Source organism: Blennius ocellaris, assembly GCF_963422515.1.
Source record: "Blennius ocellaris genome assembly, chromosome: 14".
NCBI lineage: Eukaryota > Metazoa > Chordata > Actinopteri > Blenniiformes > Blenniidae > Blennius > Blennius ocellaris.
In genome coordinates, this window is record NC_137663.1 from 14407568 (window position 1) to 14435116 (window position 27549).

The window sequence follows — 27549 nt, forward strand, 5'->3', positions numbered from 1 at the left end:
ATTGGCTCCATTCGTAAGTAGCCGGTGTACCAATTTCAAATTCAGTGGGAGGTGTAGCTTGAATTTCTCTCGTCTAATGTGTTGGGCTTGGATGAAACGTGTGTGGGTAGTTGAGTGTTTACATCATCTGAAAATGTCAAAACGGATGATACTGAAGTAGAAGCAAATGAGCAGATGATAAGAAGTGTAGGGGGTGAGAAAGGAGGAAGGGAATAGAAAAAGAGAAAGTTTTCTCAATGCCAGATGGAGGAGCAGTTGGCACCTCTCTCATTACTGTGGGGATGGATTTTCCTCCATTGCAACAACACATGCACTCATACAATCACACAAACACACGCATGCAGAGCTACCTCCTGTCACTCCACACCACCTGCCCAGCACCTGGTCATCAAAGACCAAGGAGGCCTCTCGTCTTGAGTGGAGGGGGAAGGAATCTGAGCCATGGAGAAGAAGTGGAAGGTCATCAGAGCCATATGCTTTCACCTTTGGTCGCTGTTGACTGTATGGATGAATAAGTCTCCTCCTTTGTGATCCATTAATTTACCCGAATCAGGTTCTTTCAACCCTTGCCATATCGGGTCGCCTTCCTTCTCTCTGTTGTGCTCGGCTAGCCGTGTATCTTCTGTCCCTCCCTCACAATCAAAACAAGCCAGGCCTGACGTGCCTCAGTTAAATTAAAAGTGACACAGATGGGTGGAGTTGCTTCCCACTTTGATGTGAGCAGTGCGACAGAAGGACAGACACTGACCAACACATGTCAGACAAAACTGTTGGGCACCACCAAAGAAAGCTTTATGGTCCCATTGGGTATTAGCTGGGGGTGTTGGGGGGGGGGGGGGGGTCAAAGAGAGCAGAGCAAAGACATGTTCACTAAATCGGAGTGCGAAACACGGCTGCGTTTATTGAATTTACAGAGTTACAGATTCATTGGCGTGAACAAACGTGTGAGTGTGATTCAGGGCATCATTGTGTTGAAAGCTGCACACAAGTTTTGAATAAATAATATCTGCAAGTGCGAACTTCTGTCTCTTAGTCTGTCGCGCTGGATCTCTTCTCCTGCTGCAGCTGCAAGGTGACAGTCTGAGTCAGAGCTGAACAATGTGCTCCAATCAAAATGCACTCAGCCTCATTGTTTGGCAGACGTGTCACTCAAACAGGAGTAGACAGCCACGTTAAGTTGCTATGTATTCAGAAATTCCTCATGTACCACAACATAGCGAATATGATTATTGGTGCTTGAGCTGTGTGGCAGTTGCTTTGTCACCTTTCTCTACTTTTGCTGGGCGCGTCTCGGAGTGAGCATTGAATGAATGACACTCTGTCACTTGCATTCACCGTCTATCTGCAAGAAGTTGATTTGAATCTTGACAACATCAGCAAGAATCAATGGAGACAAACTGATATGGCATTACAATCCAAAACGGAAACTGATGAGGACCTTACAATGCCATGCCACTGACAAGGATGGTTCCATTGACATTCAATTGCAAGGTATTCTACTAAATGGCACTAGTGACTTGTGTTATTGTGCCCAGTTTCTGTATGCAGAGACGCCATGAGTACGAGGTTGTTGGAGAAAAAAGCATCAGGGGGTCTGAGGCAAAAAGGTCATTGGGTAGATGAGGTGATATTTCTCTGAAGCCAATAAATCAATGTAAAGAAGCCCCAGCGTGCCATACCTGTGGTTATGATAATGTTTAGAATGCATTGTCATTTATACTCATACGGATAATTGCACCCATGTTGTGAATTAATTTACACATAAAATTATTAACACTGAGATATTTCGCAAGCCTGATTTCCAGAGAGACAGCAGACAGTTTGTTAATGGAGCCAGCAAAATAAGCATATTGAAATTAGAATGGCTGTTTTGATTGTAATGTAATACAAGAGTCTAAAAATGCTCATTGCCTAATGGCATACTTACGGCTATTTTTAATGCTATAGACTTGAAGTATAATAGTTACTATGAGATATAATACCACCGCTTCATCTAAAGTGGGTGGAGGGTGAAGGAAAATCATTTTGCTATCACCCTAATGTCTTTGGATATAATAGCTTATTAGATTCCTGCTTTACAGCATGGGTACTGCCATACTTACACCAAACTGTCTCCAACCATCTCAGGTTATTCAGGCTTAAAAATCTAATGAGAACAATGACCTTGTGTTCCATTTGGGTGGCTGGATAGTCTGTCTATCTCTGTTACCGGCAATCCACCAACACTGCTTCTCTCTTTGACATCCATCGTTAAGAATTCCCTCCTTTCTTCCCTCGCTTTCTTCTCTATGTTTCCCCGTACATGTTTTGTCATCCTTTCAACTTGGTCTCTATCTCTCTTTGTCTCTCTTGCCCATCCACGTGGTGTTCTCCTCTGGGCTCAGCGCAGGCATCCTAAATACAATTACAGTCCACAGCTGAATGGAGAGGAAGGGTCCTCGGGGATCCCTGGAAACAGGAAATGGTCAGGAGGGTTGGACTGAGGAGGGAACGGCAAATCCCTAATTCAATTGGCTGAACCTTGGCAACAAGCCCCTGGCGGCTCTTACTGTGGAATCAGGGGAATCAAACAATGCGGCTCAAACCGCAAGAGAGATTTTCATCCACACTTGCAAATACACATGCACACATACACACACAAATTGGCACAAATGCATCTCATTTTCCCTTCCTCTATCGTTCGGTTTTCCCCTGTTCTTTCTATGCTGCTGCATCCTTTTCTATATACGTTTTACCGTGCATGATATTGGGTCCCAATTGGAAGTCTAACTTAAAGACTCAGAAAAAAGATTCAAGTCACCACCAGCTTACATGTTGGTCTAAAGGCCTGTTGTTGACTCTCCAGTTGTCTTAACTGGGAAGTCAATCAATAACTGCTCTATATGTCGGCATTGTTGACCTCCAGCCTGGGGTTTACAGGTTACACTTGATTGCTCAGAAACTGCACACTCATCGCACTCACACAAGTATACTGGGAAGGTTGTGTGTACTTGACGAAAATCAATATGTAACAACACAAAATGTTTTAATTCACACCATGGGTGTCCTTTGGCAACATAGAGAAAAGGCCGGCCAGCACACAGACACACATATAGGCATTAATAACTTAAGTCTTTGGGCACTGTATAATTAATTGTAAGGAAATTTTCCTTATGTCATACTGTTAATATTTTTAGCCTACTATGTGCATTTATCTCTGGTGTCAGTGCTATAACCTCAGAACACAGCTCTATAGATTAAGTCCATTGAATGTCAGACGATGAGGCCAGGATATTTAGCTGAAGCCTGGTATCTGTCACCTAGCCATAAAAATAACCAATTTTGTAAACTATATTTGTTGTCTCATATATGTTTTTTGAACTTGCTGTCCTTCCCCCATGTCTCACTCCCACTAAGCCTCCGCACTTGGATACTGTTGCTTCTGTGGCTCTAATGCTTGTGTGAATAGCAGTATTAGGGCCCATAACCTTACTGATAATTGGAACAAAGTGGGGGATCGATGCAGAGGCCACGCACATACATAACAACATAAACAATCACATTTCCCCACAAACACTCATGCTGGGTGCATTCACAGACACACAGTGGACCAGAGCCCTGGAATCGATACAACTCAGAGACAGGATTTTCCTCAACATTTACACACGCTTAGGACAATCTGGCTTGCAACATTTTGTGCAACAAATACAGAAACCAAAGAAACAACAGAACTATTTGCAGCAGTTTGCTGTTATTCTTTTTTTCGTTGCTTTTTACATTTGTTTTTGTTGCAAATTTGTACAGCCTGGTGTCAGCCACACTTCTCACATGCACGGGTTTTCTGCCGTACGTATATCAGAGTGACAATTCCTCCAACTAAATACTGAAAACTGTTGATGTATTTTCACAACTAAGATGCGCTGGACTGTTTCCACCATTTTGTGGAGTTGTTGAATATCAACATTCATAAATCCAAGCTGTCTGACTAGCAAATCTCAGTGCTTATAAAATTGTTTAATTCATACCTTTGTTTTACGTGCTCCAACACATACTGTATGTTTTCTTTTCTTTTTTTTAAGTACAATTCGCCATTATACATTAAATACCACCCGTTTTCCGTGTCAGTGCTCTCTTTTCAACCGGAGAAGAGATTCGTGACTTTCTGTCTCCCTGCATATAAATGTCCGTCTACGTCCGTGTGCGTGTGTGCACATTTGGCATGCATGGATGCACATGCACATGCGCATCACGCGCATGTGTTTTCCCTTCAAATAAACGTCTTGTGTTTTATAGAGTTCCTCCTGGGGGAGGAAAGAGCAGCCAACTGAGACTAATAGGCAGGTCTAAGTGGAAGTGTGCTGATGGGTCCAAGAGAAAGCGTGCTGATGTAAGAGGTTACTATATCCCATTAAAACAGGGAAGATATTTGATCATGGCCTCCAATTGTCCTTTTTTCAGGACACAAGCACTATAAATGTCAGTGTAGACAGTGTTTGTTTGTTTTTTTTCTGAACAAGTCCCCCTTTTTGTTGCTTTAGAGTTGAAGTAGGTGATGTTGGATGTCATTGTGTTCAAGGTTACAAGCAGCCTGAAGGCCTTTTGTCAATTTTTTTTTGTTTGTTTGTTTGTTTGTTTGTTTTTCCTTTAAGTTTGAGTTAATTAAGCTTGGAAAGTGATGTGTTTGCGACCTATAGTTTATCAGAAAGTGAATTACATTCAATGTTTCCCATTACTTCCTTAAACAAGAAAAGCTTCACGATATATGTACATGTACTCTGTTGGTAACATTTTGTATCTGCTTTTGTTTGCACTGCTGGTTGACTGAATTTGAGCCCAGTGTGCCGATTTGTCTGGACATTTTAATTGCTTGTCAGTTGGATAGAATTGATCTTTTCCATATGTTGTTTGCCAAGAAAAGAAGACTGAGTAAGAGAACACAAGGCATTAACCTCACGTAATAGATTTTTCTGAAGAGGATTTCTCTCAACCTCGTAACACAGGTAAATCGAATTGTCAGCAGCAGGCACAATGTGGCTGAATTCAATAACAGATCGTTTCCTGCTACTTCTCCCACATCTTACATTACATTTTCATTTAGGTTAGGTTTAAATAATAGAGCCTGAGCAGAATACAACAGGGAACGTAATCATTTGTATGACTTGGATAACAACTGTCATAATTGTGAAATGTCGAGCATTTAAAGTGTGAGGGTAAAGATAATTTAATCACTTCCCAAAAGAAGAAAAAAAAAAAAAAACATAAGTATGGGTCGACAAATATTTATCTTTTTATTTTTGAGTTACCTGTGTGTTATCATCTTCAAAAATAGTAAAACTTTTTTTGGGTGGTGAGGTAAAAATAATAACTAGTTTATTTTTCTATTAAGAGGATACATCTGTCCTTCCTGAGGGAAATAGGTCCAGTCGAAGAACAATCATTTATTTTTGACTTCTAAAAAAATAAGACCCCTTTCCACAGAAAACTCAATTGGTATTCTCCTCTCCAGGTTTGGCACGTTGGGGAAAATCTGCCAAAACTTTCATGTTTCTATTTTCCAGCTCATTTAGTCAAACATTGACCACTTATGCCATTTGCTCTGCCCTTTGTGTCCTTGGTATTACAAAGTGATTTGGCCAGTTTTGAGACATTTTCGAGAAATGCGGGGAAAATGTCAACAAAAATCAAACCTTTAACTACATTAAACACGTGATTTCCTGAACATAATCCTCCAGTTGGATTGACTTCAAGTCATCAGTTTAGGTTCATAAGAATTCACCTTTGTCAGGTCGCACAGCAGGCTGATTTCAGCTGCATCAAACATGGCAGATTTAAAGGTCTTTAATCAGCAAAGTCTGGATTACTGTAATTGAGTTATGAAGATTTGCAGTAATTATATATGTACTTGTATGTGTGTCTGATCTTAGTACTTGAATGTCGCTGTGTGTGCACATGCATGTACACATCAGTCTTACACTCTTGATACTAGTGTAAGAAATGTGCCTTTTTTTCAGCACAACACAACTTTATTTCACTGCACATAGTGCATGTCTTTACAAAAGCTTGCTTATGTCATTGCCGACAATCAACCTTGCATGCAGAATTTGTAGTCTAACTGCTTTAAACCAATATTTCAGCTCAATTTGTGGTTGTTGCAAATGTTATGTATAGATGTGTTGCACAATTTTAAGATGCTTAGTATCTATCAGTAGGATTTCTGGATAGTAATGTTTTCTGTCCTGTAACTCAATTGTGGTTATTACTTATTTCAAGGAATAAAACTGAAAAGACCTAAAGCAAGAAGAGTTTTGTCATGTGACAATACAGTAAGACCGAAAAGTTCCCAAGCTTTGAAGAAAACGCTTTAAGGAGTAATATTTATTGACCTGAAATGAGCGGAACTAAAAATAGTGTGCTAAAAAAAGAATAAAGTGGGTTAACAGTGAGAAACTTCAGATTGTATTAGTGCACATGGGTCACATATTCAGTGAAACACTGCTGGAATCATAAAACTTTAATAGATGTATCAAACAATCAATTTCTGTGAAAGTCTTGATCTGTGCCAGAAGACTTACCAGATAAAGCATCATACACAGCACAATTTACTATTATAATATCTTAGTAAGATGATGATAATATAATAATAATAACAATAATAATAATAATAATAATAATAATAATAATGATAACGATAATGAGAATAATAACAGTAATTATAATGACAATAATAATAATAAATTGCTGTTATTATTATTGGCACCACTTTTTTCTTAAACCACTGCACACAGTGGTTTCAAAAGTTTCTTAAAAATTTGAATTAAACTACACCCATACATCCACTGAATCACATACACTAACTGCACACCAACCAGGCCAATCCTCAGATAACCTCACCTCTTAATGGGAACTTGGCAACCAGGAAGCACTAATAAGAGGATGGTGACAAGGACGAGGACAAGAACAAGAAGGTTACCTGGCATTAGACAGAGACATATTTCCAATGACATTTGGGCCACTTTGGTAGACCATGTCATAAATCATGACCTAATGATGTTCCACTTTGTGTTGGAAAGTGTGTGACCTCCAACCACTTGTCCTTTTGACTTGTCTTCAGGCAACAGAAAAAGAATGGAGAGTCAATAAAGTTGTCTCTTGCCAAAGTTGGATACAGTATGCAAGGCTAAAAAAATATCCCTAGACACCTGCAGCTTAGCCGGGGATGACATTTACTTGTTGCATCGATGAAGTAGAATCATCATATCCTCATTCCCTCACAATTATACTTTATATCTTTGTTTGCTATTCCAGCATCACATATTTAGTTTGTTAATGAATACAAAGTGAACGTACTGTATCGACTGGCTCACTTTTATTGTTTTCTCTTTATGTACATATTAAAACGTGGATTATCAATAAATCAATTTCATGTTTGGCGAAACATGAATTAATGTGCTTTACTGTGTAAGAGTGTTCCCATTTGAGGAAATTGTGGAAGAACTGGAAAAAAGTATAGGAATGACTGTATGTATGTGTGTGTGTGTGTATATATATATATATATAGATAGATAGATAGATAGATAGATAGATATATTTGATATTAATATTATTGTATTTGTCCTCAAACATTAAAAAAATTATATTTTGTCTATTATGTTGTGGAATCCAATTTCTGTTGCATTTTGTTTAATTTTTAATGTAAATTGTTTTCACGAAATATTTTTTATTTAATTTAATGTGTCTTTAAGTTTTCCGCTGCTTTTTTAGTCTAGTAAAATTCCATTCTGTAATACTGTGCTGTTGTACAAGATGAGACAAAAGAGAGACAACTATGAAAGAAAAAGTCTCAATAAGAAACCTATAAATGTTTAAAGAAACGTTGGTGGCTGGTGTAAATCTGTAAATATGAGGAACCAATATATCGGAGAGAATGATTCAAGTGGGACAGGAGAACATATTTCATGGAGACATTTATTTTATGTTATAATGAAAGACAGCAACTGCCTTGGAGGCATTTTGGAGCTGAAGACATTACTTCAAGAGCCTACAGGGAAGTTGCACGGTTTGATGGAAGACAAATAAAACTTGAACAAGACCTGGGCTGCATGTGTATTTGTATTTATCATTGAAGAAGTACAACTCAGGCTTATCAAGGTTTTATTTAAGACTTAGACAAAATACATCAGATAGGTTTCAGCTAGACAAGCAAAAACTTTTTAAAGAAAATGAACTCACGCTCGTCACATACCAGTGAACAAGATTTTTCTTTTAATTAAGAAAGATCACACAATCATTGTTCTTGATGCAGAGAAAGAAAGAAATGTGGGCCCAAGACAGAGGCTTTTTGAACTCCACAGATGCAGTTGAGAGATTTCCAGGTTGAAAATATCTGGAAAAAGTTTGTTGTAACAGAAAACAAGTGCCGTAATCATTACATGATCTTATCAAGACTTTGGCTAGAAAACTGTATTTTTATCATAATAACACGTCGTGATGATTAAAAATGGACTTGTTTTCACAAACGCAAGAGTGATGATAAGAAAGAAGCCTTGCAAGCAAGGTTAATGTCAGAGAAAAAAACTTGATATGATGAAGTCTGCTAAAGTTTTTAAACACATTTAACTACAAACTTGACTTGCCAAAAAATGTACTTGTTATTTTCAGTTGACACTGGGTAAAACTTTACTGTACAAAGTGTTTGTGTTTTGTTTTGTTTTTTTAAATTTCTTTTTTGTTTTCTTGTTGACTCAAAGTGAGTTTTAGAGGGGTTTCAGAGGTCATCTTGTCTGTGGTCTGTGATGTCCCTGCCAGCTTGGCCAGACCCACACAGTTTATTTGTCTTTAGGTAATTGAAAGATTGCAAAGATTATCCTTCGTACCAAACTGCTACTGTTGGAAAACAAACCGTTTCCTTTTTTTCTTCCTTTCCTCTCACTGTTTGATCAATGAATCAACTGAGTCTTTGGCAAAAGATTAAAAAAAAAAAGCTTTCATCTACACAAACAAGATTGTATCTCTTCATCATTGATTAGCATGGCCATAATCACATTATGTATATACTTGTAGACACTTCTGTTTTCTTTGTCTGATGAAAAATATGGAATTGACAGCCATTCCTGATGTCCGGGCCATGTTAGACTAAAGCTGAGAAGGAATATTTCAAAGTTCAGCCATCTTTTATGCCACTTAAACCTGGCATCGGGTTTGGTGGTCAAGGTCACAGATCTGAGTTTTGCACAATCATATATGCTCTTCCACACCTACTGTCAATTTCAAAATACCAATTTCCATAATAGGCATACAACTTAAACTGGAATATACAGAGAAAATCCACGTATGCACATGGAGAACATGCACACCTCAGTCAGAAAAGTCCTCCAGCCTGCAATGAAACCAGAGTGCCAACTCTGAAGCTATGTTTATTTACCAATTAATGTTTAAATTTCATTTTTCATTAAGTTTTGAGTAACAAATAAATATATGTACCATCCACATCCACACTTTTTGTGTCCATGTTGAAGACATCTTTTTTTACTGTGCTAGCAGGGTTTGTTAAGTTTAGTTTTGCAGACGTTGTATGAAGTTTAAAGATACTGTTGTGTTAGAAAATGAAAAGATAAAGAAAAAAAGTTGTGTAATTTGACAGTCTTACACCCGACTGAGCAATCTGCAAGTGTCTCTTGATGACTGTGGCGCTTTAGCAGCAGCGTCCCTCATTTCCATAAGTGCTGATTTGCCAGAGTTGACAGGTGTGATTGTACCGACTGAATACTTGCCGTAGAAGATGAAAACATATCCATTCATTAAATCTCAGTGGATTGCTCCTCTTGAGCTTTATATATGCAGTGGCCTTTTTCCTGAGTTACCAACTGACAATCACTGGCTACCACCTATCTATGAGAGCATGGCTATGTGTCAGGTAACTGACATTTGAATGGTCTCTTCACTCACTGTGTGGTGTTGAGGTGTCAACACCTTTGTCTGGCCTGACAGAAAGTCAGCTCTGATGGATATGACATTGCAACTCCTTGACATTATTGCTCCCATTGAGAGGTCTGTGGAAATCCACACCTACAGGATGCTGCTGGCTCCCCTGCTTCATGCACAATCTCAGACACATGTGCATGTACAAGCACGCGCACACATGAAGTGACCATGAAGGAACAAAGCCAAATAACATAATCCTTCAATGATCCATCAAGTGTTTGAGCAGCCATTGTGTCCCCACCATTAACTGGGCACGAAGAGCATCTTTGAGATGGTAATGTTGCTTCTCTCATTTAGCACATGGCCAAGACAAAATGCCAACTGCTAATCAGCCATGTGTGTTCGAGGAAGAGAGAGCGGGAGAGAGGGAGAGGACCATTAAGGCTTTTCACAAATTCACATAGGCATTCTCGCTCATTATTTGTGTGGATAACCTATCATAATCCAGCCCCCGCCAATAATTGGATTTTTGTTGGGGATCTCATGGAATTCAGTGAGTGTTCAGTATTTATGTAAACCTTCTATCAGGGATGAACAATACCAGCTGCTAGACAAGAGGTGGAGCATAATTAGTGGGTAACTAGTGACAGCAAGTTGCAGCCAAAGTTGCAACTACAAAGAAAGCATGTTTGTATCAGCAGCGAAACCTCTTAGCATTGTCTTTTTCTCTTCAAATCATGTAGCTTATGAATGACGAGCGAGTTACATCTTATTTATCTTACATCAAAGCTTCTTTGGATTTTAGCATTGAATGTTTATGTCACACTGAGCTGTACTGGTACATAAGGTGCATAAAATCCTAAAACTCTACATATCAGTTAACCCCCCCCCCATAATGGAGCACACACCAATTGCAATGTACCGAAATATATGACCCATTAACACAGTAGCTGCATGGCACTTCCATGTGCGTTGCATGAACATCTCAATATCTGTTTGTTTTTTTTCTTCCTTTTGGCACCTATGTTAACGGGTTGGAGCAGTCAAACTGCCTGCATGAGATATGTTTACACAGAAATTCTACGTAAAATCGTTCCCACATGTGCCATATTCAGTACTCAGAAAATTGCACAGTGAAAAGCTGTGACGGGGATACTGGCATGATTCTTGCCATACTAATAACTTAGAATATAGATGCGTTGCCCAGTCCTGGTCACAGAGGCCAGTGGCTTACAGGTTTTTGGTGCCTCAGATCTCCAACAGAAATGATTTTAATGAGTGGCTTGTTAGCAGGTCTTTTACTTACGGTGAAGACGGGGCATACTGAAGATTTGCGAGTCAGTCAGTTGCTGTTCCGCAATGAGAGCAGCTAACACTGCGTTTAAACAGCTTCTCATACCAGACGAATAAACTTGCACAAATGGATGTCCATTATTCCTGTAAAAATGAGCTCAGTGTAAACAAGTAGCAGCACTGCAGCAGCTACACACCACCAAACTGCAGCGTCATACACTCTGTGTTTAAGACCAAAAATAGTGCTTGCATGCAGGTTTCAGTCTACTTAATGCTTTATTAGAGAAAGAAATAGTCATATTGTTATAATATTGTCTTGATACACTATATGACGAATTATGATCAGCACACTGTGAAGCTAAATGTAGCACATGTACCAAAGTAAAGGAATGACGGACTCTGAACGACACGTGCATGCCCACATAAACATGCAGCGTGGTGCACTGGGATGTTTGGGTGCATTGTGTGTTGCACTGTGATGTTGGGGGCGGACATTTAACAGATGGCACCAGCTACCTCCCTTGATAGTAATGTTCAATTATCTGTGTCCAATTTACACCTTTGAAATGGGCGAGAAAGACAGGGAGAGAGCGAAACAAGAGAGTTTTTTTGTTGTTGTTTTTTGTGAAAGCCAGCACAGACAGGAAATGGTAGTATGGTGTGTAATAGTAACAGAAATATGATTTTGTTTTGTGTGTGATTAGTTTTGCTTTTTAAAAAGACTGAGCCGGATTGTGTGCCTTCATCTGTGGAGGTTGCACCACAGCTTAGCATTACTGTGTACCCCTTCCCCCATCCTTATACAGCTCCCATGGGCCCGAGCATGTGGAAAGCTATAATAGGAGCATGTTGAGGTCAACTTTAATTTGATGGGGAGGTCATGGTAAGCAAACAAGTTACCTTTTTTTTTTTTTTTTTTTTTAGTTCAATTGCAATACTTGGAAAGGAATTAGTTCCAGTTCAATTTGTTAGAAATGACCTAGATGTGTTCAAATTTGCCTTTGGTAATTGAACACAGTTTTCCTTTTGTTCTTCTGTAAATATAAGCTGAGCCATGAAATGAAATTATTCATGTCGCCCAGCCTTGGATGAGAGGTAATGGATGAAGCAAGGTGTGTCAGCACTTAGATAGTCATGTTTTCTCTTCTTACTGCCATCAATCAATAGCACCTTATAAATCATCTAAAATGTTGCCAAGCAGCATCTAATAAATGAAACACATTCCTCACAAATCATTATTTACACTGAAATTAAAATATCTCAGATATGACAGATTCAGATGCATAATAACAGCTTTTTAAAACCACTATAGAATATAAATGTAAATATAAAGTGGTTAAAAAATACACACGTGATGAAGACCTTATGTACTAGATCTGAATGTGTGTGAATAGATGAGTGTAACTGATCGTGCAAAATGCTTTGAGGCTGCTAAAGTGGTAAATCTGCAGAATACCTGTGTAATCTATTCCTCATTTAACTGAACACCTGAAAAATCAAATCCATGATATCTATTTGGTCATGTGAGAAATCAGTTCTTAACACTGTTATGTTTGTGTTTGTTTCTACCGCGCTTCAAAATGTATCTTCGGGAGATAATATGTATACTTTTGCAAGAATATAAAACCTGTCAAGTATTGTTTCACACATTTCTACTTCATATACTGAAAGATTAGGGTTACCCCCCCACCTCCTGTGGGAAACCTGTGCATTGCTACACTACTCACCTCAATACGGTAGTTTCATTAGTAACTGTACTGCAATCGCCGATCACTCCCATGTGATTGTTGGTATGTCTTGTGTATATTTATGTCTTTCATTAACGTGAGCCCACATCTCACACACACACACACACACACACACACGCACACACGCGCGCACACACTTCAGCTGTTGTTAAGAAGCACTGGGTAAATGGAGGCTGTAGAAATGTAATGAACGGTGTTACACACACGCGAGCACTGAGGTTAGCCAATTTCTTTTACCTCTGCTCTCGTCCACCTTTCTTTTGCCTTCCCATTCTACTACTTGGTCTTATCCCATCAGGGAAGGAACAACACACATGGTGCATTGTTGATTGATTTTCAAAGAAAGGAGAGAAAAAAAACATTTAAAATTGTTAAAGGAGAGAGCTTTGGATGTAGAAATAAAAGTGGAGAAACTACAGCCATGGGCTTCAATCCACACCTATCTCTGAGGCGTTTCTTCTTCTAATCTGTTATAGATGTGGTCGACACCGATACCCCAGAGATTCCTAATTGCCCTCTTCACAGAAGACTCAATGCACTGCTGCACTCAACACTAGAACACACGCGTGCATGTAAATATGGAGTTGCTTAAAGTAAAACACTCACTGGCAGGCTTGCATACACGCAGCATTCATCAGGCTTGCATAGCCCCACAGGACCAAAGCTCTCAGTCTCTCTTGGTAAGTCTATTTTCTCCTCGACCTGCAGGAGAGCCACAGAACCACAATACCCTAAAAAGAATGGGATATAAAGGTGATGGTTTGAAAATATGAGGTAACAGCCTGGCGATGACTGAAGCAGTAACAATCACAGGGAGCTTGCGCTGTTTGATGCCAAATGGTCCCTTGAGGGTGAGGCTCACCGGTCAGCTCCCTACAGAGACACAGCGAACACTTTGCCAATTTACCATCATTCTACCCTTTGTAAGGCAACAGAGCACAAACAAGCCTTTGTTCACTGACCTTTGAATAATTCAGCTGGAGCAAAATGCTATGACACATTTTTGATCAAAGTCTCACTATCAAGGGGAGGAGGCCTTTTCCAGACGTTATGTGTTCCTCTCCACCGAGGATGAAAGCTTCCCTCCTCAACACACTCTCGAACAGTACGGATAAGGCCGCAAAATAGAAAATCCCCCAGAAATATAGCACGTTCCGTATGTTAGAATTAAAAAGAGCAAATGATACTGAATAAAGCATTACTCCCCCATAGCTCCTTATCCTGTAGGGATTTGACCTCTGTGTGAGGTAAAAAAAATGAAGCTTGTATTATCCGGAAGTTTTCTTTGGGAAATCTGCTGAAACCCCCCCCCCCCACACACACACACACACACTCCATTTGCTGACAAATGGCTGGAGATTACAAGTTGGTGACCACATCCACTTCAAAGCTTTGTCTGGAGGAAGTCATTTGTTACCCGAAAGGCATCGATCACAATATAACCTCACCTTCTGAACTGTTCATTTGAAGAGGCAGAGGAAACAGAAAGCACCTACTGAGTTATAGGCTGTACCTCGACTGTCCATCATCTAACGGTAGAAGCACTTCGGCACTGTGTGTGTGTGTGTGTGTGTGCGTGCGTGCGTGCGTGCGTGTGTGTGTGTGTTTTCATGAGTGTCTGCGAATATATGTGTATGCATTCGGGTCTATCATCCTATAGCAATATGTGTTTGACTTTTCTTGTTGAGGAGATTCATGATTTTACTACCCCCTGGGTGTTTTGTGGAAATTGAAATGTGCTTCTCAAGTCCAGGAGGATTTTTTTTTTACTGCTTTAAATGGCAAAAGTTTATGGGCTCTCTCTGTCTCTCTCTCTCTCTCTCTCTCTCTCTCTCTGTCTATGTGACAGAGAAAGAGAGATACAGGCCTACGTGTCCCTACATTTGTGTTTGGTTGTCAAAGGGCAGTTTTTATGAAATGACTAGACTGAAACTTGCACTCATTTTATCTCCTCTCTATTTTGCTCCAGTCCTTTGAACCATTCAGCACATTATGATGAATAAAAACAATGTGCACCACAGTGACCTAATAAAACCATAAAACTGCTTTCAAAATAACTGTGATATTATGCTGTCATTGTTGCTGCTTAGAGGCCATATTGTGTTACATGGCATGCTTACACAATGTTTTCATGTAGAAACAGCAGACTTTTGTTGCATTTTGGACGTTTGCTTTTTTACACAACAGCGTTCAGAGTGATGCACTTGCACACTGCAATCATCGTAAAGAGTTCTGCATATGCACGAGTAGATCAATAATAACAACAATGTCTGTGCTGCTCGCTCCTTTCAGTTTAACGGCGCTTATCCAACAAAGTGTACATTTATTACACCATCTGACAAGGAATGGATGAATAGGTGGTTGAATTCCAATAACAGCACCAACTCCTGGCCTGACGTCCAAACTACAGTATTGTCAACATTTCCGTGTGTACAGCGATTGTTTTGAAAGGGTTGCCATCTGAATACAAAAATTCTCTGAACTGGAAACACAGAAGCAATCCTGTTTTTAGTTAATCGCCATCATGTAAACAGGGCCTGAGTTTGCCTGTTTTACTTGTGTGTGTGGGGTGGGTGCATGTGTGTTTCTAATTGTATGTTCGGCCTGTGATAAACTTTACACAGTGTGCTCTGTTGTTCCCCAACCGATATAGTAGCTTTGATTTTCTCCCTGCAACCTTAAGTTGGAGAAAGTTGGTATTAAACATCAATGAATGAATTATCTCACCCATCTTGAGCATCACAATGTTTGTTGATTCCTCCTTTCTTTAATCTGTATGATAGGGGTTTGGTTGCTACCGATCATAGCTTGAGACAGACTTCATGGATTGTGGCCTCTGTGTTTTCTCCTGAGTCAACAAGATGAGGTGGCTACTACTGTCTCATAAAGATAGCTATGACTGCTGTAGATATACATTACCTCCAAATAAAGTGAGGTTTCTGTAGTCGACAGCTCTACATGACCAAAGCATGGACCTATTTGGCAAATGTGACTAAATAGAACACAAGCACAGAAAGGTTTTTTGTTGCTTTCAGAGAATATTTCAAGAGAATATTGCATGACAATAAACAATGGAGAGTGGTGACTGGCACCAAATTGTACCTGAAGAGAAAGTGAAATATGAACAGGGCCTTTGGCCTTGATTATAATATACTGTATACTATCAACTGCATACTTACGTTTTCTAAATACTAAATTATATCATACAAAGACTATACCAGCAATCTTCTACTGTATATTTCAGTGTGTTCAGGGACATTTCACTTGTCTGTGTGAGAAGAAAAACCCAATGGTTCTGTAAATAATCTCACTATGATAGAAATAATGATAATTTACTGTTGATTGGTTTCCAAGGTTTTGCTCTGCACAAAACACAAAACAGACTATGTGGCTTTAGCTGTGCCTCAAAGCCTACATCTTTAAAAGCAGGCTTAACTGTTTGAGTCGTAATATTGAAGAAAACATATTTTCTTGCAATTGCTTTTCCCACGTCAAGTCTTTGATGTTTAATATCACAGAACCGTGCCCCATCCAGATATAACATGATAGCTCCAAGCTCTATATTTGTCTAGGAGTGTCCCAGGTAATTAATATGATATATCAACTGGGGGATAAGATCAGTGCAGGTCTCTGTACAGTACTCACTGCAGAACCGCAGTTGTTTCTGATGAGGTCTGGTGGGAGCACACAATATGCAGCAGCAAGCATGTACATTCTGTGAATAAATCCTTTATGGTGTGCCAGCACATTTTGTAAAACTACATGATTTACTTTGTATAGTATAAGTGCTGTGCTCGTGTGAATATGTGCAGATGTAGTCAGGAGTCCACACATAGTGTTTTTGTGGCACTGTGCATGCTTTGACCTTTCCTATAGAGCAACTGTGAAGTCAAGTGAAGAAGGAGCTGGAACCCTAAATGTCTTGACATTAAAACCACCAGGACACTGTCACCGAGCCCTCCTCCTTATCAACTAACTGTGGGTTGTGACCATAGCAAGAGTGTCTCTTTACAATTCAAGGAAATGTGTATTGTTTTTTAATTGCTATCAATATAAAGAGCACAGGTACTGCTACTTGGTGAATGAATAGTATTGTTAAGGAATGAATCAATAACAATATTCTACAAAAAATGGTTCCCAACTGACTCTGTGTTTGTAATTGAGTCATTGGTATTGACACATTGACATTGCTAAGACTATGCTAACCTCTACTGAAAAAGTAAGAGTGAACTTAATTACATTATTTGGCCTTCCAACAGTGTAGTGATAGTTGAATTCTGTCTCTTTTATGAAAGTTAATGATGTGGCAAAGCTCTTACAAACAGCTCTCTATATAATAGAATTTGGCTCAAAGTTACTGCAAACTACAACCTCAAAATGTTAACATATAGTTAAATAAACATATCTGTCAATTTCAAGCAAAACTGATATTTATTACATCTGGAAAGGCTGAATGTAACCATGTCAGAGTTCACTCTACTTTACACAAGTGAATGTACATGCTTTATATCACTGTATACTCCACTTATAAGTATGTAATGAATACTTATGTAATGGGTGTAATGGGTTGATATACTTTAATAGAAGTTTGAGACATGTCTTCAAAGCTTGTAAAATATTGTTTCTTTAAGGCAAATAAAGGAAAATTGGATTAGTGAAATAGATACATATCTCAGATTAATGCGCTCAATTATTCAATGTAGCATATGATACTGAATTTAATGTAAAGTCGGTTGTTTTAAGGGCTGCCAAAGGGCACAGGGCAGATTTTTTTTTTTAAATAAACGTTGAGCTTTTTAACCTCATGTCTTCATGTGTATGCTTTATTTGCCTGTAGGTATTTATGCTACTGTTTGTCTATGTATTAATGCAAATTAATTAACCAAAGCTGAGAAAATCTTAAAAGCTAACAGGTGGTTTGATTAAGCATTACCATATGTTTATTGAGGGAGAGAAACACTGCTGCTTTGATCTACTTATAGTCTCACTTCCATCAAATTCCACTTACATTCCCGTGCAAATAAACTGTAACAAATATGGATAAAGGTATGCCTTTTTGTGCTTAACCTTCATATAGTGAAAATTGAAGCAGTGAAAAGCTGGCACATGTGGGCTATTTGTGTTTTTTTGCTGTGTTTAGCTGGAGGCCAGTGGCCATCAGCAATAAGTGATGAATCCTGTGAGTCATTCTTTGCATTTTGCCTTCAGGCTGTCGCCATACTTGCCATAGCATTGCACACAAGTTAGAATGAGGTGTGTGTGTGCGTGTGTGCGTGTGTGTGTGTGTGTGTGTGTGCGTGTGTGCGTGCGTGCGTGCGTGCGTGCGTGCGTGCGTGCGTGCAGGTGGGTTGGGGTTGGAGGGGATAAAACACTTTTTCTATTGTCTTGAGTTATATTTATTATTCTCTCACATCCCCAAACTTTGATTCATATGCTTCTTAACCTTCTCTCAACTATTGCAACCACCCAGAGGTCCACTTATTTGGAACTGTTTTCCAAAGGGGACATGTAGTTGACAATGTATAACAAAGTTGGATTTTTTTTTTTTTTTTTATGTCACGAGCCTATACCATCCACATAAGATTAGATTGGTTTGTAAGTGAACAGCAATAACACAGGCAACTATGAAGACACTCTCTGAGGCCAGATTGCCTGGTGCTAATCACACATGGTCTGGTGATGGTGATTCACTAGACTTCTAGCATGCAAAAAAAAACCAAAAATCTTCTAAAAGGCATTCTGTCTGAAACCATAAGCACTGCTGTCGACCATCGTAAAAAATGTTATGAAGTGTCTGTATGTGTCATCATCATGTGAGCTTCTGCACGTCTTTGTTTGTGTTTTACGATCTGTTGGTTTATGAGCAGATGATTCTACCGCAGACAGGGTGTATATCTGTAATTGTGTTAAGGACTGGAAATCAAATATGCTAGATTAAGTGACAAAATAAACAGATGTGTGTCTCCCTGTGATGTGAGAAAACAAGGGTGTGGTAGACTGATCTAATAAAGCAGCCAGTATGGTGACAATAAGCTGTGTTAAGTAAGCTTGATTCCATCTATTAACACTGTTTACCATCTCTGCTATTACCCGGAGATGAATTGCAGCCCATAGCAAAAGCCACGTGAAATGATATAAGATTTAAATATATGTGGTGCTAAATCAGTTGAGATTTAAATACATTTTCTTATTCATTTGGGGGCAATTTTTCTACTGATGATTCTCAAAATCAAAATAGACACAAACGCATGTACAGCTCACCATGAATATTTGACACGATGTGTATTTTCCGCAATGTTTTTATGCTCTTATGTGTATCCGTCGATTGATGGCCCCATGTACAGCCAAGTCATAAGGTGACAAAGAGTGTGTTAAGGCTTTAAAGCAATCTGCTCACCGGTGGAATATTGGTTGGATTCCAAGGGCCTGGAGTACATCAGACATACGGCAAAACAGCTGCTGCTGTACGAAAGATAAGCTAAACTCTCCATCATGGCATGTGACAGCTCAGAGAGCCACGCTGCACACATCGATCTCCATAGGCTTTTCACTGCACTGACAGAATCTGAATATATCTGCCACTGTGAGAAAGGTAGCCTGAGGGGTTAGGAAATGCTGTAGTGGGAAGCAGAGTAGGATGCATGGGAAGAAAGTGTTAATCAGGAGGCAGGGAAAATACAAAAAGGGAGGTGAGACAAACTCCTGAATGACACAAGTTGAGGCAGATTGAGACGGAAATGAAGTGGGAAAACAGGAAGGATGTCGCAATAGAACATGCGTCCTCCCAGGAGACTTTTACCCTCAGGAGATACTGTGATCACTGCTGTGGATGTGTGTGTGTGTGTGTGTGTGTGTGTGTGTGTGTGTGTGTGTGTGTGTGTGTGTGTGTGTGTGTGTGTGTGTGTGTGTGTGTGTGTGTGTGTGTGTGTGTGTGTGTGTGTGTGTGTGTGTGTGTGTGTGTGTGTGTGTGTGTGTGTGTGTGTGTGTGTGTGTGTGTGTGTGGATTTGCGTGCATGTGTGTACGTGTAGCAGTAGGTGGTGTCTGTATGAACTATCACACAGTTTATTTATGACGGCTCCCCGCTGGTGGTTACAGAGACGCGGAACAACCTGCTTGCAACTCGGAGCGTCTCTGTTTCACCACCATATAGTCACTCACATTTCTTTCTGTCAGGTAGAGTGTGGGTGTTTCCACAGTAGTTAGTCCAATAGCTTCAAGCCTGGTTTGCGTAATACTGGGAAAAGATAGCTATTGGTGTTTTTTTTGTGTTTATGCCATTACTGTCATTCTTTAAAATAATTTAAATAAATCATTTTGACAAATGCAACAGATACGAGTGTATCTGAAAAACTTTATTCACTTTTGGGGGGGGGGGGGGGGGGGGTCCGTTCACATCGGTGTACAGATCCACTGCATCCATGAAGTTTTAATACCAGCTCCCAAGGTTGAACGTTTTTTTTCACGGTCACGATTCCCTCCTGCAGAGACTACCGGAGGCAACTCAACGCTGTTACAGCGCAATGAAATCTCACCCCCATGATAAATAGTTCCTTCGGCTCATGAGCGTGTAAACAAACATGGCGGCCCCTGTAGTGGTATGACTCGTTGTCCATATTCTAGTTTTATCGTCCATATCCATAGTTTAATAATTGAGACTCACACCTGATAGCATCTATGCGTCATCATTCCATACATACGTATGGAAGGTGCTCTCCATTTCCTTCACCTTTACTAGCAACCAACCACCGAGTTGCACAACCAACAGAAAGAGGGAAACATCCCCCCGCAAGTCAACTTCAATATGCACTCCTTGTCGAGCTGTTTGTAAATTAGGGTTGGGGTTTTTTTTGTGTTTTTTTTTAACAAAACAAAGTTCAGTTGGAGAACAATGGAAGAGTACCAATACTGTTTCAAATGTAGCAAGGTACAATGCCCACAACATTTTTTTTTAAATTCGAGGTGTTTCTCTCCTGTCCTCAGTGTATTCAGTCCAATCAGTGTTGACTACAGAACGCACATGAGAGATGGCCATTGTGTAATCAATTGGGAATACTCTGCTCACTGTATGGTGAAATTGGGGAATGAAAGATTGAATTGAAAAGTGTTTTATGCAATTTCAGCTTGACTTACAGAACTGTTGTGTTGGTTGCTTAGTAACTGTAATACTGAGATACAAGTGTACTGTAGTGTCTCCTGAATAAGACTCCAACTTAATTTTTCTCTCTTCCTCATTGCTTGTCCTCTCTCTCTCTCTCTCTCTCTCTCTCTCTCTCTCTCTCTCTCTCTCTCTCTCTCTCTCTCTCTCTCTCTCTCTCTCTCTCGTCAAGCATGCATCTGTTGTTGAGAGTGAAGAGCTGTAAAAGTGTATGTTTTTCCCTGTTGTTTTTTCTCTCTCTATGACATGTCCTTTTTTGTGTGAGTTTCAACTGGAAGAGATCATAGAGCCACAGTTGTGACAGGAAACTCATACCTTGACAGCAGGGATGAAAGGCAGGGATAGTGCGAGGTCAGACCTTGCTGAGGGAATATTTCACAAAGCCATCAGTCTCATGGAAAAGGTGACGTTGGTAGAGATGTGACATTCACTGCCCTGTCTCAGTGCTGGGCCCTCTCCCTCTTGACCAGTGACACAGCAGTGAGGTGTGAAAATTGCACCGCATGTATGTGCATTTACGTCTGTGTGGAACAATGTGCTTTCTGCTGACAAACATTTTTCTCCAACTTAATTGCTTTTGCCTTTATTTCCTCTCTCATTTCCCCCCCGTGGTGTGCTACTGAATTTACCGTGATACCGAAGACCAAAACAAGTGTGTGAATTTGTTATATTAAAAGAAGAATACACCAATTCTACAAATGCATTCATTTCTCTTTTTCAAATTCTCACTTCGTCACTCTATCTTGCACCTTGGCAAGTTGTGAAATAGTACTAACAAAGCATAATCATCTCCATCAGCCACTGGAAATTGGATATCAGGATTTAATGGCGCTGAAAAATAAACAAAGCACTGTCTTTGCGAGAGTTGAAGGAGTGGTCACACCGTCAAGCAGCTGGTTTGTGTCTCCAGGCTTGCTTTTCCGGATTTGGTTTCCGCGTGTCGCTCCGACATCTAATTTCAGACTTTGCATTAAAAGTTGTTGTTTACAGGGTTGGTGGTTCATAAATCTCTCATAGAAAAGAAGCTACAATAATTTTTATTACCCGCAGTCTCTGCACCTGCAGTGACATTCTCTTTGTTCTACCTCGCTCATTTTTTCAGGCGCTGTCTCTTAGAGCTGTAACACGTTTTCAGGCTCACTGGAGGCATTCCAATAGATCCATCAATTTGGCAAAGCAGTGTGTGTGAAGCATAAGAGTCATTCCCTCAGGATACACACACAAATACAGACACACACCCAGGCACACTAATAGACAATCTATGCTGTTTATTTGGCTCTCCTCTGTGTTTAAGATGGGACGTCGATCACATGTTGGTTAGATCCTCTGTAGTGTGGCTCCTATTGTTTTATGATGGGCTATGTGGTTCTCTCCAGATTGCTTATTGAATCCTCCCGTATCATGGCAAACTCTCGACAAGACGACAGACCTCTCCGTGCTTCTCTCTACTGATTATAGTGCTGTCAGTCACTGTGTAATATCACAGTGCAAAGGTGTGCGCCTGCGTGACTGTTATCTGCATAGGCAAACATGCAAATCGTTTGCATGTCCTCATAAGACAGAAGCTTTCACGCGTCAAAGGCAAGGGAAAAAAAAGAAAAGAAACAACCGTAACATTTTTCCTAAAGTCTCTAATTTCCACTTGAAATCAAATGAAGCACAACAGCACTAATCAAAAGCATGATATGTACAGTATGCCCATATCGTTATGGGTCTTGCAAGCTCATTAGAAAGCAACAAGCCCGCTTGTATGATCCAGATGATGTGACACGACTAATTAAAAGGTGCCACACTCTAAGCTCTCAATTTGCTGATGAGCTAAACCAGGACATTTTCTTTCAGGGTTGAGCGATCGGCGGGCGGAGGGTTCAGCTTGTGTGACTGACATTCCAGATAAAGACAATGCTGTTTCTGCACGTATGCGACAGATACAGACGCGCTGCTGTTCCAACAGTTATCTAACCAGTTGCTCTGTCCTCTTTGTCTTTGTCCTCTTTTTTTCTGACACATGCCTCTCTCTTGCTGTCCATCCAACTTCTTTTTCCTACTTGGGAACTGCAGTGATGGCTTCAAAAGGCAAAGTCCGAGGTGAGTTGTGGCTGCCGCTGTTTACCATGCTGTGCCAAACTCGAGCCCAAAAGCGACCAACAAAACAAAACGCTTCCTTTTGGACCAACAAAAAAACTACTCGTTTGGTTGTCTGCTTGAATTCTTCAGTGTTCTGCTATTTTGGCAAAATCATATCCTAATTTGTGCATGGCATTTTCTAAAGGCTCGGGGAGCATTATTAAAATTTTTTGTCATACACTCATTTCGAATTTTATTTCAGCTTTCAAACATACTATTTTGTTTTAATGAGATTTTTTAATGTGGTTTAGTTAGCACACAAAACAGCACCGCACATTAATTGCTTACTTGTCACTACTCAAACAGAAGAATATGACTGAGCAAGACTCATTCATTTAAGATTATAATGTGTTGTGAAGATTTAAATTTGTACCACCATTCCAACTAAAAGCTTATCGTTATGTCAATGGAAATGTACTTACAAATGACCTAAACTCAAAGACTGAACAGGACAGTGCAATATCATGGCACGAATATTTGGGCATTTAATTATTTGACATTGTCCTTTACCATTGGTAATGGAAAGGTGTAGTAAATTACAAAGATCAAATCTTTTCCGTCTTTCACTGCGTCTGCAAGATGACAGTGAGCAGGGATTACAGATCAGACTATCAGAGAGGGGAAGCAGTTTTTATTGAAGAAGAGATTACCTGATTTTATTTTGTGTAAACATGTTTCACCAAAATTGTAAATTTAGACACCCACAACCACCAGCTCCTTCTGTTTGAGGTCCTTCTTTGACAAATGAATACAGACAAATCATACAATTTGTTAGTAATAGTTAGAAGTTAAAGAAGACGCACAATGAAATCTTATTGCATGCATTATTTTTTTAAATCTTTGACAGTTCTATGTTTTTCCTTAGTTGAATGTGTTCCAATTCAGCCATTGGTTGCTTGCTAGCCTGCTGTCATAAAACTCAATTTGGTTTGGTGCTTCTTTTTTTTTTCTGTGAGACAATTACTTACAGATTACATCACTGCCACCGAGAGGTGATGGCAAAGAAACACATTTGTTTCTTGAATGTCTGATGTTCATATCGGATGTTTGAAGGCAGATCTTGGTGATATTTTCTTTTAATAGTATATGTTGCTTGAGAATTAGATATTTGAATAATCACAGCATGTCATCTTGCTTGCTCTTTTCAAAATGAAGTTATCCCAAAGAGAGGTGGTAAATGATGGCTCATTGCCTTATTTCTGAGGCTGAGCCATTTACGGCTACATTAAAAAAAAATTATTCTTTTGACTTTTTTTAAAGCATGCTCTTTTTGTTGAGCTATTGTTTTTTGTCCATGTGCACCTTTCCAAGTGGTACGTTTCACTGGGTAAACAATGGAGCGCAACCAATCCTGTTTACCAAACAGCATTAAATCAAGCTTTTGCTTATTATGCTATCACAGGTTTAGTGCCTGTCTCATTTCCTTTCCAGCAGTCCTGTCTTCCTTTTTGTTCACCTTTCACTTTCTGTAGCAACAGTAATGGTGATGTTTATAGTAATACCCTATACTTTACTGCAGTATTTGCATATGTTCTTGCTTTATCTGCATGCACCGAAACCAACGCTTTCTTGATCAACAACCAACTGGGTTTGTTGATTGTCAGATCTGTGTCTCAATCACTGCTGAGCCCTTCTTTTCCTGCAAGGCTTCGCTTAACCTGACTATCATTGTTTTCTGTCTTACTGTGACAGTATAGGAAATCCATTGTACCCTTAATAGGGGAACAGAGGATGTGTAGATCAGAGTCAAGCACATGTCTCCATCCTGCTTCTTATACCTTTATAATGAGGCCATTGGATGGAAAACATAACAAGCCAGATAAGATTCATGCTGATCAGTGGGTGGAGAAAGGCGGAGTTGGAGCTTGAGGTTTGTCAGTAGGTGTGTGACTGAAGGATTGAGTAGTTGGTTAGGGCTCTATTATTTGGTAAATGCATGTATAGTCTGTCCAATTACTAAACTCAGCAGCAGAGATTAAACCCGAGCATGAGTCTCCTCTGTCTCATCTCATCTTCTTTTTGTTAGTTTTTTTTTTTTTTCTTTCTTCAGTTTTCCGGTGGAAGATTGAATCAGGGTTATTTTTAGAAAATTTGACAACATGATAGCGTCACCTGTCAGGGTTGTAAATGAGGACAACAACAAAAAATACACAAGCCAAAGATAAGATGCATATTGCACCTGTACACAAGGTGTCTCTGCAAGAAAGACATCTTTTAAATACCTTTACCCTGTCTTTGAAACAGAACTGAGTTTGCAGCCAGGTGTGTTATTTATAATCAGTGTTATTTGGAATGGGAGTCATGCAAGTGTGTCACTGGTTAAGTTCAGGATATCACATGAAGAAGTGACACTTCTGACACAGATTCTGGTATATATGGAGCAACCTTTGTGACTTAAACTATTCCATTTTTGTTTTTTATTTAAACCTAATTGTATTCTCTTTCATGTAACCTATTTGAAAAAGAAGTCTTACTGAAAGGATGGAGAATTTGATATGACAACTGTGGTAACAGTAACACGAGATAAAATAAAAACGTACAAAACATGTATACACAATATAAACTTGGTAGGTATCTGTAGCAGATAACTCTCAATGAACCCCTTGAATTCAATCATACCTTGAGAAACTGCTCGTTATATGCAAGATACCTATATTGTATCTGTTTCTTCATCAGTATTCATATATTGAAATAAATCAACTTCAAACCTATACAATTTTACAGATTGCCCCACTGGATGAAATTAAATAAATGTAAACGCATTCTCTGGAGATGCGTGGGTTGAAGGGAGTATAAAATGAAATCATGTCATTAAGAATAAATAGTCTACACTCATGTCACTTTTCGTTTATAGCAGTTTCTTCAAATTATATATTCAAATGTATTCACTGTTAGGCCACTGCGAGCTTAACTCTGAGAGAAGATCAACAGTGTCGACACCACCATTGTAAGGCCTGACTCGAAGATGTAGTAAAAAAAAAAAGCATTGCAGTAAATTAAGTCTGACACCAGCCAAATGATGAGAGCGTGTTTTGAAAACCAGCTCTCTGCCCACTGAATCTTTCAGATCCCCCTTGGGGCAAGGATCATTTCCCCAGATCACTCTTAAATGAACAGTATCTGTCAACATATCACTACACATTACAAAATCACACTGTGTCATGTTGATTTGGGGAATTTGGGAGTTTTGGGTGGCAGCAGCGATTAGTCTGATTTCCCTAATGAATGCTGCCCTAGCCTGCGATCATCCTGCGCTCGCCCCATATGAAAGCATGAGAAATGAATTCCTTCCTGTGTTAAAAAGAAGATGAAGTCAAGTGCGCTTTTTTTTTTCCCACACCATATCAGGTCGGAAAAAACTCCACAATAAATCTGATATCTCTGACCTTATGCTTTTATGACATTTAATTTACAAAACCAACGAAGCCAGCAAGTGTGTGGACGTCTGCTAATATTACTTGGCCTTGTATTTAAAGAGGAAATAGAGCAGAATATTTGAGGCTTGATATGCTGCATACTCCAGCCAAAGCAATGCCTTCTGTGTCCTTGTAAAAATTGAACAGATGAATCTGGGATCTTGCTGTTTTTGTAAAAAAAAAAAAAAAAAAAAGGAAGCCCAAATTGAAAATAACTTATAGTGTATGTTCCTCTGCTCAATTTCAGCTGGCACTTATCATTTGTAACACATAACCAACACACTGACCATACTCAAATACACATATGCACAGCACAAAGTGGCAAGTGCAAAGACAGATTTACTTATAATCCTTACACAAAATGTATAAATCAAGACATAATAAATTAAGAGCATGTTCCCCACATGCCCGCTTGTCATTTCAGAAAGTGCAGCCTTGTGGGAAACAGGTTCTCCAAGGCCAGACAGACACATTTAAAATTATTGCTCTTTTGTTGCTGTGCCTGCCTCACTTCTTCCTGCGTTCACTTATCCGTCAAAATCTGTACTTCTATCCTTGCCTAACTCCCCTTTGCTCCCAGCTTCGTCTGCTTGCTTTTGCCAGCTGGAAAAAAAAAATAAAAAAAAGTCTGTATGAAGTATTTATGAAGGCCAGGTTTACCTCTGTCATAAAACCATGAGATGTCTGACCTTGGCTCAGAAACGATAGTGAGATCCCTGGCCATTCTGGACCAAGCACGCTTGAACTCGGGCAGCGTGCACACAGAGAATTGGGCAAAGGTTTATATCCCTGCCCTTTGAATTGATGCAGCTTAATCAAGGACAGGACAACTGGAAGTGTTTGGAAGCGTATCTGGCCTCTATTTTGAAATTACTGGGGTGTTTTTGTATGAAGGAGGGCATAAAAGCA

The 27549-nt window shown here is 39.5% G+C and overlaps 1 protein-coding gene across 2 annotated transcripts in view; it reads left to right on the forward strand.

Moving 5' to 3' along the window:
- The window catches only part of cadm2a (cell adhesion molecule 2a), a 199607-nt gene that overhangs the window by 114266 nt on the left and 57792 nt on the right, over positions 1-27549 (forward strand). The window contains exon 2 of one of the 2 annotated variants that reach the window (XM_080509554.1): positions 23159-23185. The exons of the other annotated variant lie outside the window; for it this stretch is intronic. Within the exon in view, the coding sequence (XP_080365680.1) occupies positions 23159-23185 (27 nt within the window). The remainder of the gene's footprint in view (positions 1-23158; positions 23186-27549) is intronic. 2 annotated transcript variants of the gene reach the window in all.